Source organism: Nematostella vectensis, chromosome 6 (genome assembly GCF_932526225.1).
Source record: "Nematostella vectensis chromosome 6, jaNemVect1.1, whole genome shotgun sequence".
NCBI lineage: Eukaryota > Metazoa > Cnidaria > Anthozoa > Actiniaria > Edwardsiidae > Nematostella > Nematostella vectensis.
In genome coordinates, this window is record NC_064039.1 from 15,865,105 (window position 1) to 15,879,724 (window position 14,620).

At 37.4% G+C, this 14,620-nt stretch overlaps 3 protein-coding genes across 6 annotated transcripts; 2 read left to right on the forward strand and 1 right to left on the reverse strand.

Moving 5' to 3' along the window:
- The first annotated feature begins 23 nt into the window (after window positions 1-23).
- Window positions 24-4,814, forward strand: LOC5509250 (DNA replication complex GINS protein SLD5). The gene is made up of 8 exons (XM_001629727.3): window positions 24-350; window positions 464-550; window positions 2,046-2,105; window positions 2,465-2,518; window positions 2,598-2,695; window positions 2,768-2,856; window positions 3,591-3,666; window positions 3,765-4,814. The coding sequence occupies exons 1-8, from the start codon at window positions 249-251 to the stop codon at window positions 3,859-3,861; spliced, it is 663 nt and encodes a 220-aa protein (XP_001629777.1). The 5' UTR covers window positions 24-248; the 3' UTR covers window positions 3,862-4,814.
- Window positions 4,815-5,694: 880 nt separating this feature from the next.
- On the forward strand, window positions 5,695-7,241 carry LOC5509256 (protein phosphatase 1 regulatory subunit 3B). Its single transcript, XM_001629728.3, has one exon. The coding sequence runs from the start codon at window positions 5,992-5,994 to the stop codon at window positions 6,652-6,654; it is 663 nt and encodes a 220-aa protein (XP_001629778.3). The 5' UTR covers window positions 5,695-5,991; the 3' UTR covers window positions 6,655-7,241.
- A 1,024-nt stretch (window positions 7,242-8,265) lies between these two features.
- Window positions 8,266-13,731, reverse strand: LOC5509258 (protein FAM204A). Of its 4 annotated transcripts, none has more exons than XM_032378190.2 (4): window positions 13,354-13,731; window positions 10,682-10,775; window positions 9,955-10,151; window positions 8,266-9,793 (listed from the first exon to the last, which is right to left on the reverse strand). In XM_032378190.2, exons 1-4 carry the CDS (start codon window positions 13,477-13,479, stop codon window positions 9,554-9,556), a joined length of 657 nt encoding a protein of 218 aa, XP_032234081.2. In that variant the 5' UTR covers window positions 13,480-13,731; the 3' UTR covers window positions 8,266-9,553. The 4 variants fall into 4 exon arrangements, with proteins under 4 accessions (XP_032234081.2, XP_032234080.2, XP_032234082.2 ...); XM_032378189.2 differs by having other exon boundaries at window positions 8,266-9,796; window positions 13,354-13,705; XM_032378191.2 differs by having other exon boundaries at window positions 13,372-13,698.
- Between the last annotated feature and the right edge of the window lie 889 nt (window positions 13,732-14,620).

The following is a 14,620-nucleotide window of genomic DNA, read 5'->3' on the forward strand; positions in this document are numbered from 1 at the left end:
TAGTAGCAAGAAGAAAGTATAAGATGACATCAGTACGAATGTGTGATCTCAACTGAATAATTTCGTTTTTAACTTGTTCAATTATAAAGAAAAGGTTTAAAAGAATGATAATGGGATGCCTGTCTAGGAGTAAAGGACTGGGGCGCACTCAAGTTTTGGCGCGAACAGGAAACAAAATGGACGAACACTTGATCTTGTTGTGATTGTGATGAAGAGTAAAGTTTCTTAGTTTTAGAAGTGGATTAGTAATGGATGAAGATTTGATTCCTGGTCTAGGGTCAACCCAACGAGATGACAGTGACGAAGAAATAGAAATAACGGCCGCCGAAGTGCTTGAAAAGTTACAAGAGGTATACGGATCGATCCAGCTCGAATGTTGGGAAAGCACAATATAAGTTAAGTTAACTTAGCTTTAAATGTCCCTCATAGCCTTATTAACTAAAGTTTTGTTTTATCCTTGCAGGCATGGAACAATGAGAAATTTTCGCCAGAACTCTTAGAGAGCAAGTCTGATCTTCTAGAATGCATGCTAGATCAAATCAAAGGAATGGTACGGCTTCTTGCATTGCAAACTGAAATTTTGGGAAGAAGGTATCAGGGCAGGTCAGGAGAGGGAAGCTAGATAGATCCCAGGAAGGGGAAAGGGATACTTAGCTATAAAACACGACAGAGGACTGTCTACACCTAAAAACTCAGCCCTTAATGCGCTAGTCAATTGAAACCCCCACCCCCATTGTCCCTGGGAAGGGTGGGGCATTAGACTTTGACGCTGTACTAAACAGAGAAAAGCCCCCATCCCCTCGGGACAGCACTACAGTAAAATGCCCCTACCCCTCGGGATGCAAACTGATCAACATCAAGTCATCTAAAAGTACATTTCAGCGAATTTGAACTAATAACTATGAAGATAACATTTACCAAAATACTGGATAAATAAATTATTTTCATCTGGCATTAGTTATAATTCATTTTAGTTTTTTCAACATTTCGCCGTGCAGCTTGCCGCACGCTGATACATGGAATAGCTTGCTGCAGACCAGAAACTGACAAGGCTTTTGCAAAGTACATTTTGTGATGTTATTCAATTGTCCCCAAGCCCCCTGGTTGGTACAAGTCTTAGAGTAAAAACTGTCAATTCCCCCACCCCCTTTGGGACAGATTCTTGCTCAAAAGTTCTCAAAACCCCCACGTTAACCCCACACTTGCCCGGGAGCATGGGGGTGGGGTTGTGAAATGACTAGTGCATTACCAAGTCCACAATGATGCAAAAACATAACATTGATTGTAAATAGAAATGGGGCCCTTGTGCTTTGTATCAGTATGCAGTGGTTTCGCTAAAAGATGTTTTTTTTTTGCAAAGAAAGCTCACATATCTGGGAATCTTCTTTTGGGTCTCTGTTTGATATGCAATCTTTTGAGCGAACTTAAACCAGCATGATTTTGTTACCGCGAACATATAAACATGTTGTCGTTGTGAACAAAAACAGACAGGTTCAAGGTTTGCTTATACATTTTCTATAGCTTGAACATTGTAACTTTATTTTGTCATTATTTTGACACATTTAGAAACTTTAAGTTTATTAAAATAAAGATATATTTAAAGGACAACTTGTTTATTAACTAGAGTTAAAAGTTGGTTTAATATACTTACATGAGGAATTTAACTCGGGTTTAAAATTCACCTCAGTTGTTCTGTCAATCGGCAAAGCCCGCAATATTCAGCAATATTCTGAGTAGAACTGTGCCCGAGTAGCCCAAGATTACCCTCCATTTTAAGCAGTTTGTGATGCCCTGTGTTATCCTTATCAAAGTTGAAAGGCAAATATTTTATATGTACATGTGAGTCAAACTCTGACTGAAATGTATCCCTTACTCACCATCATTTTTTGTTTATTTTATATACAGTACTAGCACATTACTCTAAGATCAGAATGGAAATAAAGTCTATGTATTTATTTTTGTGATTCAAGTGATACAAGTATCACCTATTTTAGCTGGAGTAATTGTTATTTGTTAATTAACTTTCTTATTCTTTTCTGGCTCAGGAGAAAAATTTAGAGAGAGTAAAACAGAAAAATCTTGTAGCAACATTCCACAAACTTGAGGTGAGTCACATTAATTGCTTGCTCATAGCTTTATTAGGCTAACTATGAAAGTTTTACTATTCATGAGGCATACTATTGAATAGAAATGAAGATGAGACCATTGACATGGTTTATTTGTATGTAACATATTATCATTGAATGTTGCCTTGCATGGCTATTTAAATCTTATTTTTTATGTACATTATATGATAACATAAAGTTTTGAAAGTTATGATAACATCTAAAAAAAACTATTAGATTATTTTTAATATTGTGCAAATGAATACTGTATGTTTGATTGGTCAGAGCAGAGTATAAGTACATTGTATGCTTTTGGTTTTCTTGGCTAGCCTATATTTAATGTGATTTTCAATCAACAGATAGACAGAATACGTTATGTCCTTAGCAGCTATCTTAGAACTAGGCTACAAAAGGTACTCATCCATATGTTATTTTCATGATATTTTTTCTTATTGCAATTTTCATGAATTTACTGTACCATACCATTTCTAGATTGAAAAACATGTTGTGCATATACTTGAACAAGAAGCTAGTCGTGATGCAGATGAGCCATCACGCCTCTCACCAGAGGAGTTGCAGTATGCTAAAGAGTAGGTATTTCCTCTAGGGTAACACCACACTAACAACTACTGTAAGGCTTACTTAGACTCCTTTTTTTTTAGATATGCAGATAACATGGAAAGTTTGTTCAAAAGCTTAGTACTTCAACACATGCCACCAAACATGCAAAGTATAGACAGGAAAAAGTCTGGTAGGTATTGTGGAAGATGTTTTTTTAAGGTGGTCTAATAGTTTGGGGTTGTGACTGTTATGATCAAGATGAATTAAGCAGGAGTTGAGCCCCATCCTCACACCTTAAAACAAAAAAATTGAAAGCTTTGCCAAATTGTGTTTTTAGCTGTTATTTATGGGCAATATTCATGTTTGTGCTACGTCACTGGGTATGAGAAGGGTGTTTGTGCAATTTAGGGAGTGACATTAAGAATTTTCTTGTTTGTAAATGCTTCATTTGTGGCATGTCATGGTACAGTTTGTTATTGTATAACTTTTTTGTAGTAAATCCAATGTTTATGGCTTGTATAGTGGTGTTATGTAACTGGTAAGGTAAGCTAAGATATATGCTACAGCGTATGGTGTGGTAATATTAAAGGGGGTGTGTTCCATTGAGTGTTGTCTGGTTTGCATTTTAAAATTAAAGTGTGCAACCTGAGGAGATCAGCAGGTGACATATTCAACCATAAACAAACGAACAAAGACTGTTTCGGAAAATTTTGTTTTCTGTAAATATGCATATGAATTATAATTTATGTTGTTGCACGTCTTCATGCTGACCGTGCTTGTTATTCAGGCCCCATGCAAGTGGAGCATGATTAAACATTATTGTTGTTGTTGTTGCAACCTGGTTTAGCCCATATATATTTTTTTTTTTAAGTATCACTCACTTTTTTTTAGGTATCACTCTTTATCTCTTTATTCTTCTTTTAGTTCCAAGACCAAATCTTGATAGTTATGTGTTTTTTAAAGTCTTGGAGGACCAGGAGCAAGTGATGATTGATCCAGAGTAAGTGTTTTCCCCAATTATCACTGTTTTAATCTCATTAAAGATCATTGATTTCAATCATTTTTTTTAATTTCTTTGCTTTTGTATCTAAATTTTAGAGAGCAGCCAATTGACCTTGAAAAAGGTGCACAGCATATCATGCGGTACTCTGCTGTAGCTCCACTGCTGGCAAATGGTTCAATTGCATTGTTGTAGATTATGACCCTGATTTGTTAGTGCAAGGTGGCTTGCACTAACAGATCCTGTGATTTTTGGATGGTAAACTCGTGCACACAAGTTTTTAGTGGCAAAATAACCACAAAAAGTAACTTATTTGGCGCTTATGTATAATCCAAAAAGTTTCTTTTGTCAGAAAGGCCTTGTTTTCATCTCAGATTTTGTTTTTTCTTTTCTTTTTTATTTTTTCAATATTTACTTGAATAACATCCTCCCTCAAATAAGTGCCCCTTTTGAACCAAAACTGTTAATAAGCACCTCCCCCGAATAAGACTTGTATGGGTGCTGAAAGGGAAATGAGTGAGTAAAATGGGCCTATACAGTAATACCCAGGAGAGATCCCAAATAGACAAGAATGAAATGAGTGCACTATGAAGTCTGTCTTTAATTTTACATTTTTAATCATTATAAAAATTCTCTTGCGTACTAGAATAAAAACCGAGTGCTTCGGTTACCTGGGGTGTAGCAAATTCTCATCCTGAACTCAACTGCGAAACTTTAAATTTGATTTTATTTAAAATGTCAGCCTGATCCTTTTTCCAGCATGGTAAATGAATTAAGACATTAAAGCTAAATTATTGCAGACAGTGATTTTTAGCTACTGTTTTCCTAATCCAATTTTACCATGGCACCAATGACGCAGAATCCCAGACTATATTGGCATATTTACTAAATATTTGTCTTACGAAAATGTACATGTGACCTAAGCACCATGAATATCAATTGCATAAAAAAATAGTTGACGGGGAGAGAAAAAAAGAAGAAATTGAATCCACTTGAAAGGTTTGATAAAGAAATATAACAGTAATGCCAATAATTGCATTGAGCACTTTTTTAACAGTTCTTTTTTCCCATTATCTTAATGTTTTGTAATGCCACATAATTCAGTTGTATGCTGCAAGTTGTTGAATAAATTATTATTGGCAAAAAAATTATGGCGTTCAATTACCACAGTGAATTTGGCAACGGCCAAAATAACCTCGTCCCTGTGAGCGCAAAATCATGCCCATGCACCTGTGGCTGCGGAGATTTTGCAAGAGCCAAAGAGGTCCCTGCCTCTGGAGGGAGCGTCGAAATTAGTGCGCAAATTTTTCACACGATTCCCCTGCCGGGGAAAATTAGTCCTAGCTAAATTTTTCGTGTGACACCACAGGGTACCCGCGCGATGACCAGTGCTCCTCTGGCTCCGCTACAAAAACCATAATGTTTTACATTTAAATGATACATTATAAATGTGAGGTTGTTCTTAACATTTTCGGTCTGCAAAATGCAGATTATTCCGAGTATTACTTTTTTTTGCGAAAAGTCTAAATATTATGCTAGTTTTGAGCGATTATGCCAGAAATTATGTTACCATAATACCTAGCTAAACAAGAGCTCCCTCCGTGCTTCTGTTTTTACTGATATTATAATAGCTTGTTTTTTTATCCGGTTTACTGGCACGATGTCGTGCAAAAAAAATGCGGACGTGACTCGCATAAATTACAAGATCTACATAATTATATTTAAGAAAAAAATGACAAAGAATTTTAACTCGCGGTTTAGTTCTGAGACTGTCTTGGATATTTTTCATAGTGAGTCTAATGTGTTGAGATGGTTTACTTATATGCCTTTATATCTAGTATATAATTGATATTCATGAGCGACTTTTTATAATTGTTGTAAAACATAAAATCTATTGAGCAAGCACGCTAGTTTGTGACTTCTTCTAACGTGTCCCGGTTCTGCTGTCACACATCTCGCACGATACGGCCAAAACAAATGCACGTGAGCAGAACGCCGTGTTCTCGTAGCTGATTGGCTGAAAATGCCGGCTACACGTGGAACCGATCGCCTGACGGATGGGAATGGGTTTTTTTCTTACGAGAAGGAGTACCAGCAGGCTCATAAAACAAGCCATGCAACTAACGAACGATACAGACGCTATAGTATGGGACCCTTAACCTAACGAACAGCACATCTGATTGTAGAGCTTGTGGTGTGCTTGCTGTATTTTTCGCTCGACAATATTGAAGTTTTTAGTTCGCGTAAAAAGCCAAGATCTTGTTCACTATCATCATCGAATTTTATTTATCGATTTATTTACCTGCACCAACTGTACCAGATCCTATGATGAAATCCAAAGAACTATCAACAGCTAAAAGCGACCCAAGCATAAACTATGGAAAGAAGGATAAAAAAGTACACTTTGCAGACACCATTGGGCTATCACTTGTTTCGGTTTACTTTATACGAGACTCGTCGCCACGGTCTCTGCTGAACGACACTCGACGCAAGATCAGGGATAATTTGTACCAGAAGTTCACCTATGAACGAGCTCGCTTACTGAATTTCCTGCAACCTCTGTCGCCTAACAGCCTCAGAGATCGCCTGGAAAAGAACACCGTGTGCCTTGAAAGTATAACATTGTGTGATTATGTGCTTCGTGGAAGTGTGAAAGTTAAAAACATAGCGTACGAAAAACGCGTCTTTGTGAGATGGACTATCGACAACTGGGAAAGCCACACAGAAACTCCAGCTTCCTATGTTCCTGGATCTTTAACAGAAACTACAGACAACTTTGAATTTGAACTAAGAATGCCAACTGACCTAGAGAAAAACTTTAAGCTGGAGTTTGCGATTTGCTACGAAGTGCTAGGGATTCAGTCCTGGGATAATAACGCCGGGGACAATTTTCGAGTAATGTGGTATGCATTCTCGAAACAAAATCTGAAAAGCCGAGATCTTTGGGACATTTTCCAAAGCACAAGATACGCGGGTTTCTATATATGAATACCTGAACAAAGGATACTATTATCTAATAGGTACTGTTAGAGTTGTCTCGATTTTCGTCATAGGAAAGATTGTTGTGCGACTCGGATAGAGTTTACAGCAGTGCGATGCAAGTTTGTTTTTCTCTGTCTTTCATCAGTAGACCCTAGTTCTCCAATCCCCATTAGGACATTTGAGGAAAGTTTTTATTTAGATCAAAATAGATCATCAGTTTTGCGAAACAAAAGTTTAGACTGGAGATAGAAACAGAGAAATGGTTTCGGACAGCCCGGATGCGTCCTTTTCTTACGTCAAAATATTCTCAATCGTCAAATAAAATCTGACTTAATTCCTAGGTAAAAAAAAGCTTCCAAAAAAATATTAGTACAAATGAAGGCGCCGAAATACTGTCAACGTCGAAAATAATTGCCAATCAATTTGTGTAACCAGGCAGCGGTAATCTAAGGGGTGTGTATATGATGTACTGCCACATCTATAAAAACATTGTCAAAAATATAAAAAGTTCAGTTAGTAACTTATTCTAGAGGTAAAGGAAGGTTTTATATAGGGAACAATTTTATAGAATTAAGATAAAGTATTTCGTTTAACCCATTGACTCCTGGCTTTTTTTGAGCTGAATTTACAAAAAAACAGACTGAAAACAGATACCTCCCCCCCTATTCTGAGTTTTATACAGCCCGTCAAAGTCAAACACAGCTGCACCTAGTCAGCGGTATCCAAGCTTTCCGACAGTGCTTTGGGGTCCCCACTTTTAATCCCTTGTCGTTGTGCTGAAGCCAGCACAAGTTGATGGTTGCTTGTATTTTTCATTAAAAATACAGCTATGAGCATATTAGGAGAGTGTCTCAGGACATCATGAAGTCTTTTGGGGCATAACTGAGTGCTTTGCTTATGGATATTTGCAAGCAAAGGTGGATTCATGATGATTTTTTCTTGTTTGGCTTTGCCTGGATGAGAAAATAATTTTCTAATGAATCACCACAGCTCTCCTAATGCTGTCTTTTCTGAAACCAAATTGATTCCAAAATTGTTTACACTGCTATTCTGGGTCTGTATGACCTGGAATTGATTTGTTTGGCTTCTGGGTGAAAAGACTTATATAAATTTGACTTTGGGGAGAGGGGTGTTGACTGGCCCTCCCCTCGTGATTTTTCCCCTGGATCTCCCAGAATGCTTTGCAATCCGTAAAGACATCTTCGTGGTTGTACAAGCCTTCATGGAGTGAACATTGTGTTTTGAGGCCATGGAAATGTACCTGGAGGATCAGAATAAAGGTATCTATTTGTGTCTTGAGCTGTGTTTGCTGATCTCTCTCCCTTGTGTGGTATTTTGAGCGTTTTATTGAGAGGGGTGATTCTGCTTTTCTCTCCTTGTTCGATTTGAGATTTGTCAAAGAACCTGTGCTATTATTTGGCTTGAGAGTAGATGCCAACACCTTGGTTGGATGCATATCTGCAAGACCATTTATCCCTTAGACTGATGCCTGAGTATCTTCATCTTGTTGTGTTTATTTTGCATTTATGAATTTTTTGGGTTGTGGGTACTTCCCAAAGCCGGTACAGGCCGGTTGAGGGGTCAATGTGTTAATAAATGAAGGTGTGAGCCTTAAACTAAACTGTTTCTCTGTGTTTCTTGATATTTTTTTTTTGTCTACAATTACAGTACAACACACCATTTCCGCATAATTTATCATCACTGTGAACCGTAAACAAAGCAAGGTCAGATTAATTGACTGATTTAGTAATTGCTCTTGAGAATTTTGCATTTATGATTTTTTGGGGTTGTGGGTACTTCCCAAAGCCGGTACAGGCCGGTTGAGGGGTCAATGTGTTAATAAATGAAGGTGTGAGCCTCAAACTAAACTGTTTCTCTGTGTTTCTTAATATATATTTTTTGTCTACAATTACAGTACAACACACCATTTCCGCATAATTTATCATCACTGTGAACCGTAAACAAAGCAAGGTCAGATTAATTGACTGATTTAGTAATTGCTCTTGAGGATTACTATAAAACCTCCTTAATTAAAACAGTATCTTAATGTGTTGCTTGATTCAAGGTCTATAAGAAAACAGAAATACTGGCCCAAATGATTTATTTTTGCTATAACTCTAATATTTGAATTATGCAAAGTTCCAGGGGTGTAATTGCTCAATTCTTTCTGTTGTAACCATAACTCGAAGCATTAGCTTTGTTAGAATGAACATAAGACCCCAAGCAACTAAATAAAAAATTTAACAGCAAGAAAAGGAGAACTAATCAAATTGCTTGCATTTGAAACTTTTGCTTGTTGTGTTTGCTTATTCTAAAGAAAATTGTACAACTCAATAGATATAGCATTGTGTTTTTCCATTTCTAACTATGTGATCACTCCATAACTTATTAGCATAAAAAAGAGACAGACAGAACTATGTATTCATAAAAAAATATGATGGCTGGCTTTTGCACAGGAAATAGTCATCTTATCACAGCTCAAATAAACAAAACAGGCATTATTACATAGCACACATGGTGAAATAAAGAGATCGATCCAAGCCTAATTAAAAGGATTAATTTATGATTAAAATATTTAAATGGATCTATATTTTGGGCTTAAAAGAAGGAACAGGGAATGGGGGGGGGGGGGGGTGGAATCAAGTAACCATAAAAGAAAGAATACTAAAAGGTGGCTTCTAAACATAAGGAATACCAGTAATAATGAAAGGCGAATCTTTTGGAAATTCTTGTGTAAACAACAATGTGTAATGCATAATTTTGTAATATTTTTGCTTGTATGATTGTATGTACTCACAGTAATGTGTCAGTTATTAAAATACATAACTATTAAAAAAAATATCTTAAAACATTAGCCTGGCTAGAATATAAGTACTTTTTAAATAATTTAGTGCTCATTATCTATTTACATGTTCCCTTTACTCTCCCAACGCTCTTTCTGCTCAAAACCCCAGTGTAATTTAATCCTCTTTCTCTTCTTTGCCTTTTCTGCCTGATCGGACTTCCTTTTAGAGTAATCTTTAGCTGCTAAAAGAGCATGTACTTTTTCTGCATAGTCCTGATCTTGTAAGGCATCACTGTACTCTTCAGCTTTGTCAAACTGACCTTCTTTTAGGGCTCTTTGTATGGCTTCCTCAAGGTCAGCCTTCTATGACAGCAATACATATTTGTTGTGTAAGATCATCAAATTCACTAACAGGAGAACATTGGTATCAAGGAAGTCACAACCTTACAGTAAGTCATGTGTAAACTGAGGAAATTGTTTTTTTCTTAAATCTTATATCTCAACAACTTGAGACAACTCACCTTTTTATCTTTCTGTTTGTGAAGTCTTTTTTCTGTTGAATCTTGCACACTAATTGTACATCGCTCTATAGCACTTCCTCTATCAGAAGCAGTGCCGGCCCTTTTGTTATTTTGACGTCTTTTGAAATTGCTTGGCAAAATTACTCCATGTTCTCTTAGGATATAACAGTCCTCTTCACTCTGAAGCTCTTTGAATACTGGAAAAAAAAGAAATTAAGAATTCAATAAAAGAAAGAAACAAAGTACTACCTATAATAACTCTTAGCACATAATTCAGTAAGTTTTGTTAGAGGCACAACTTGATCTTGACTTAGAAAGCACCATGCCCTGGCCCTGATAGCAGCAAAATATATTGTTTTGTTACAGCCATGTGTTCTAAAAATCAAAACCGAATTGTTTTCATAATAACCAGGTGTAATTCTCTCCTAATAATAGTCTTGCACATAAAAACAAATATACAATGGGCTATTTCTTTTTGATATACATACAGTATATACATGTTTTTAAAAAAAGAATCGATCAACTGAAAATTATACATTTCTATTAAAAGGAGTGTACTATAACAATAATCTGTAAAACCACTACAAATCGATTCCCACCAACAGTAAAATATATGGGAATGTGTTAGTCCTTGTGAGTGGAGCGCAGAAGCTTACAACAGATGACAAGGCCTGGCCACCACAATGACATCCAAACTGTTGGGGGTTTCAGTTGCCAGTGATCATACCTGGGTCTAAGGTCTTTTTCTTCAATGCTTTGACCCTTCTCTCACTTGATACTTTGCATGTCTTCTCTCTTCTTTCCTTCAGTTCCTGAAATTTCTAGGGAAGAAGAAAACATGTCAACTGCCAACCAATTTACAGATATTGCACAGTCCTTATCATTTTTGTCTTTAAGGAAAACTTGTCTTATGGAGAATTCATTTCTAGTCTAGATAAGTTAAACTATTTCAGGTTTCAAGGGGGGGATGGAGGGGTAAGTAGCACCCCTGCACCCATAACAAGCCTACAGGTCTGTCTTCTTTCTGGTAACCACAAAGATATGTTATTGTGGAATTGATACTTCTTTAGAAAATGTTAATAAACAGGAATTTAAAGGGGGGGGGCTGTATTCTTTTGTTCCAGAGTAACAGGTCAATCAAAATCAATAATCAAAAACTGATGATCCATTTGTTGATGATAAGACTGGCTGAACAGTAACAAACAGTACCAAACATCTACATTGACAGCCACAAACATTTTTGTCAAATCAATAAAGATCCATAGCCATATATTTATTGATATCTGATAAAAAAATAAAGTGTTAAATCGTTTTGTCATATGCTGCACCAGAGCATGGTAGCACAGGCCTTGCAGCCTGTAGTTTTTCAAGAAGAAGAATTTGAGCTAGCCCGGATGTTATATGTTTGATGTAATGCATTTCTTTCATTTCCCACTGTCCTGCTCAACCTTAAGGAACCAACCTGAATCATGGCGGCTTGGCTTAGCTTATAATTTTGGGGGGGTACATGCCCCCACTGCCCCACCCCTTGCTACAGCCCTGTGACATATATATATATATATATATATATATATATAAACCTCACATAAACCTCACAACAAAGGACATTGTGAAAGTCTATGCCAACTTCCCATACCAAACTTGTGATTTTTTTAAGGACCTTAAAAAAATATGGGCTCTGGCAATAGGCTCTAAACTGTACTTGGCTTTAGTTACCGCCAGAACATTTTTCCCAATATAATCGTTGATTTTAAATGCTTAAAACTTATGACAATATAATATATAATAAGGGAAAAATTTGAAAGTCACAGATCAGCGATAAAATTGATTGTCACTGTTGATAAAAATCGACAGTTATATTGACTTTTGGGGTTATTATGAGGCATTTGTGCCTTTTATCATCCACTTCCTATTATCGGCCACCTGAAAATAATGTCAAATATTTCGTAAACTACGAAGAATAAGCTAAAAATGAAGCATCGATTTGAAGAAACAACGTTGGTGTAACATGTTTCCAAAGCTTTTTATTGTTTTCCCTTTCGCTTAGCCAGTTTGTTTGTTTATATGCACCCTAAAATAGCACATGGAAAATTGTCTTGGAGTTGAAAACACGAGGAAAAGAAGCCGTAAAAATCTCCAACGTTTACCAATCGCTATAAAAATTGCTTGGCAAATCTGCCATTCTGTTGTTGATGTCCCAGGGTGCTTTCTGGCCATTGTTTAAGCCTCGGTTTCATGTGATTTTTCATTGTTTGGGCCTCAGTCACATGTCCTAATGTTAATAAGGACAAGATAATAATAATAAGATAATAATAGGTAAGGGTGGCCGATAATAGGACGTGCCTGGCGGATAATAAGTAAGGGTGGCCGATAATAGGACGTGCCTGGCGGATAATAGGTAAGGGTGGCCGATAATAGGACGTGCCTGGCAGATAATAGGTAAGGGTGGTCGATAATAGGACGTGCCTGGCGGATAATAGGTAAGGGTGGTCGATAATAGGACGTGCCTGGCGGATAATAGGTAAGGGTGGTCGATAATAGGACGTGCCTGGCAGATAATAGGTAAGGGTGGCCGATAATAGGACGTGCCTGGCGGATAATAGGTAAGGGTGGTCGATAATAGGACGTGCCTGGCGGATAATAGGTAAGGGTGGTCGATAATAGGACGTGCCTGGCGGATAATAGGTAAGGGTGGCCGATAATAGGACTGCCTGGCGGATAATAGGTAAGGGTGGTCGATAATAGGACGTGCCTGGCGGATAATAGGTAAGGGTGGTCGATAATAGGACGTGCCTGGCGGATAATAGGTAAGGGTGGCCGATAATAGGACGTGCCTGGCAGATAATAGGTAAGGGTGGCCGATAATAGGACTGCCTGGCGGATAATAGGTAAGGGTGGCCGATAATAGGACTGCCTGGCGGATAATAGGTAAGGGTGGCCGATAATAGGACGTGCCTGGCGGATAATAGGTAAGGGTGGCCGATAATAGGACGTGCCTGGCGGATAATAGGTAAGGGTGGCCGATAATAGGACGTGCCTGGCAGATAATAGGTAAGGGTGGCCGATAATAGGACGTGCCTGGCAGATAATAGGTAAGGGTGGCCGATAATAGGACGTGCCTGGCGGATAATAGGTAAGGGTGGCCGATAATAGGAAAGTCAAGCACTGTCTACTAATTAGCGTTTCTAAACAAACCGGTAAATTGAAAACATTTTTGTGTATGAATTTGTTTTGTTCGCGAGATATTTTAGCGTAAACCTAAAGTGGCCGATAATACATAGGTACGAGTACCTTACTTAGATTTGTTACGTCGGCTTTTGGGTGCCAAACCAATGCATTGATTCTATCGTCGGGATAAGAATTCTAAGGCGCAGTCCCTATATGTTGATTTCTGAGTACCTTCCTGAGTATCTTTACCTTCCAAGCTGCTTCTGAGACACCAGGAGGAGGTAATTCTCGCCTGCTTTCTGCTACGGGATTTGATTTGTCGTCTTTTGCATTTGGCGGTGGAACAGCGTTATACATTTTTCTACCGTATTGTGGGGAGTTCTGAGACAAAACTACCCCAGGTAAAAAAATTGTTGCCTCTGTTCAAAACGACTTTAACCCCGAATGGTTACTCATGTAAGATATCATATGACCTACAGTATTTCACAGATGAAAATCTCCTTTTTTACGCAAAGCAAGCATCGAAGCGTCCGCCATATTGCTGAGGGTCGCACGGTGGTCTGGGTAAATACACAGGTATACCGCAATTATCTTTCAAATTTGACAGCTTTTGAACTTGAATTGTAGGGACAAACTAATACAAGGGAAGCCAACAAGAAGATTGTCCTTTTTGCTTTAAGCGAGATCTTTCATTTAGAAGTCTTCACCCTCGTTTTACGTTTGTGACGACCCCATACAGACTTCCGCCTTTTTCGTTTATCAATCGGTTATATATTTGGCGGAACGCTTGCAGGACTTTCCGCAAGACGAAGGAACTGAATTTAAGATTTTTGAAGACACGATATATGGGTAAAAACAGTATGCTTAATATATAGATTTAGGCACTGCCTAAAAGCGGAGCCAGCATTTAAATAATGTTTTTGATGAGATTAAAAAAGCAATTTTTACTGCCATGTTATTATGAATTGTATTGGCCCCTCCAAATGGATCAAGCTAGCACTAATTCAGTAATATTAAATATGCAGTATGAAAGTACTAATCTTGGTGTAAAAAAGAATATATTAAGGATGTAACAGCATTTCAAAGATTTAGATGCCATTCTGTAGTTTCCATGTACTGCAACTGATTATTCAGAAGAATGTGTTGAAATTAATACATATTAAGTGCACCCACCCTTTGGCCAGTTGTTTTTAGAAACCCTGGATCCACCCATACTAGCTACTCAAAAATGAATGCAATGGAGGAAAATACTAAATTACTTAAAGTTCTTTAATTTCAAACCAAACAATGTTCATTGAGTTATGTTTGGGGTAGAGAGGAATAAATAAACAAATAAACAGAAAGTCAATGGGGAGTTGAAAGGAAGAAATGTGACTCTATTTAAAAAAAATGTGAATCTACTTTAAAAAAATACATGACAGAAATGCAATAATAGCTTGACTGAGCACTTTTCTAACATTTTCCCCTTTCCCTATTACCTTTAGGTTTGATATGAACT

Excerpts from the sequence above, each read along its gene's own strand:
- LOC5509250 (XM_001629727.3), top strand. The coding sequence starts at position 249 with ATGGATGAAGATTTGATTCCTGGTCTAGGGTCAACCCAACGAGATGAC. Across the intron at positions 2,696-2,767 it reads GAGTTGCAGTATGCTAAAGA|ATATGCAGATAACATGGAAA; the intron begins GTAGGTATTTCC and ends CTTTTTTTTTAG. Across the intron at positions 2,857-3,590 it reads TATAGACAGGAAAAAGTCTG|TTCCAAGACCAAATCTTGAT; the intron begins GTAGGTATTGTG and ends TTCTTCTTTTAG.
- LOC5509256 (XM_001629728.3), top strand. The coding sequence starts at position 5,992 with ATGATGAAATCCAAAGAACTATCAACAGCTAAAAGCGACCCAAGCATA.
- LOC5509258 (XM_032378189.2), bottom strand. The coding sequence starts at position 13,479 with ATGTATAACGCTGTTCCACCGCCAAATGCAAAAGACGACAAATCAAAT. Across the intron at positions 10,776-13,353 it reads AGGTAAAGATACTCAGGAAG|AAATTTCAGGAACTGAAGGA; the intron begins GTACTCAGAAAT and ends CTTCTTCCCTAG. Across the intron at positions 10,152-10,681 it reads GAAAAAGACCTTAGACCCAG|TATTCAAAGAGCTTCAGAGT; the intron begins GTATGATCACTG and ends TTTTTTTTCCAG.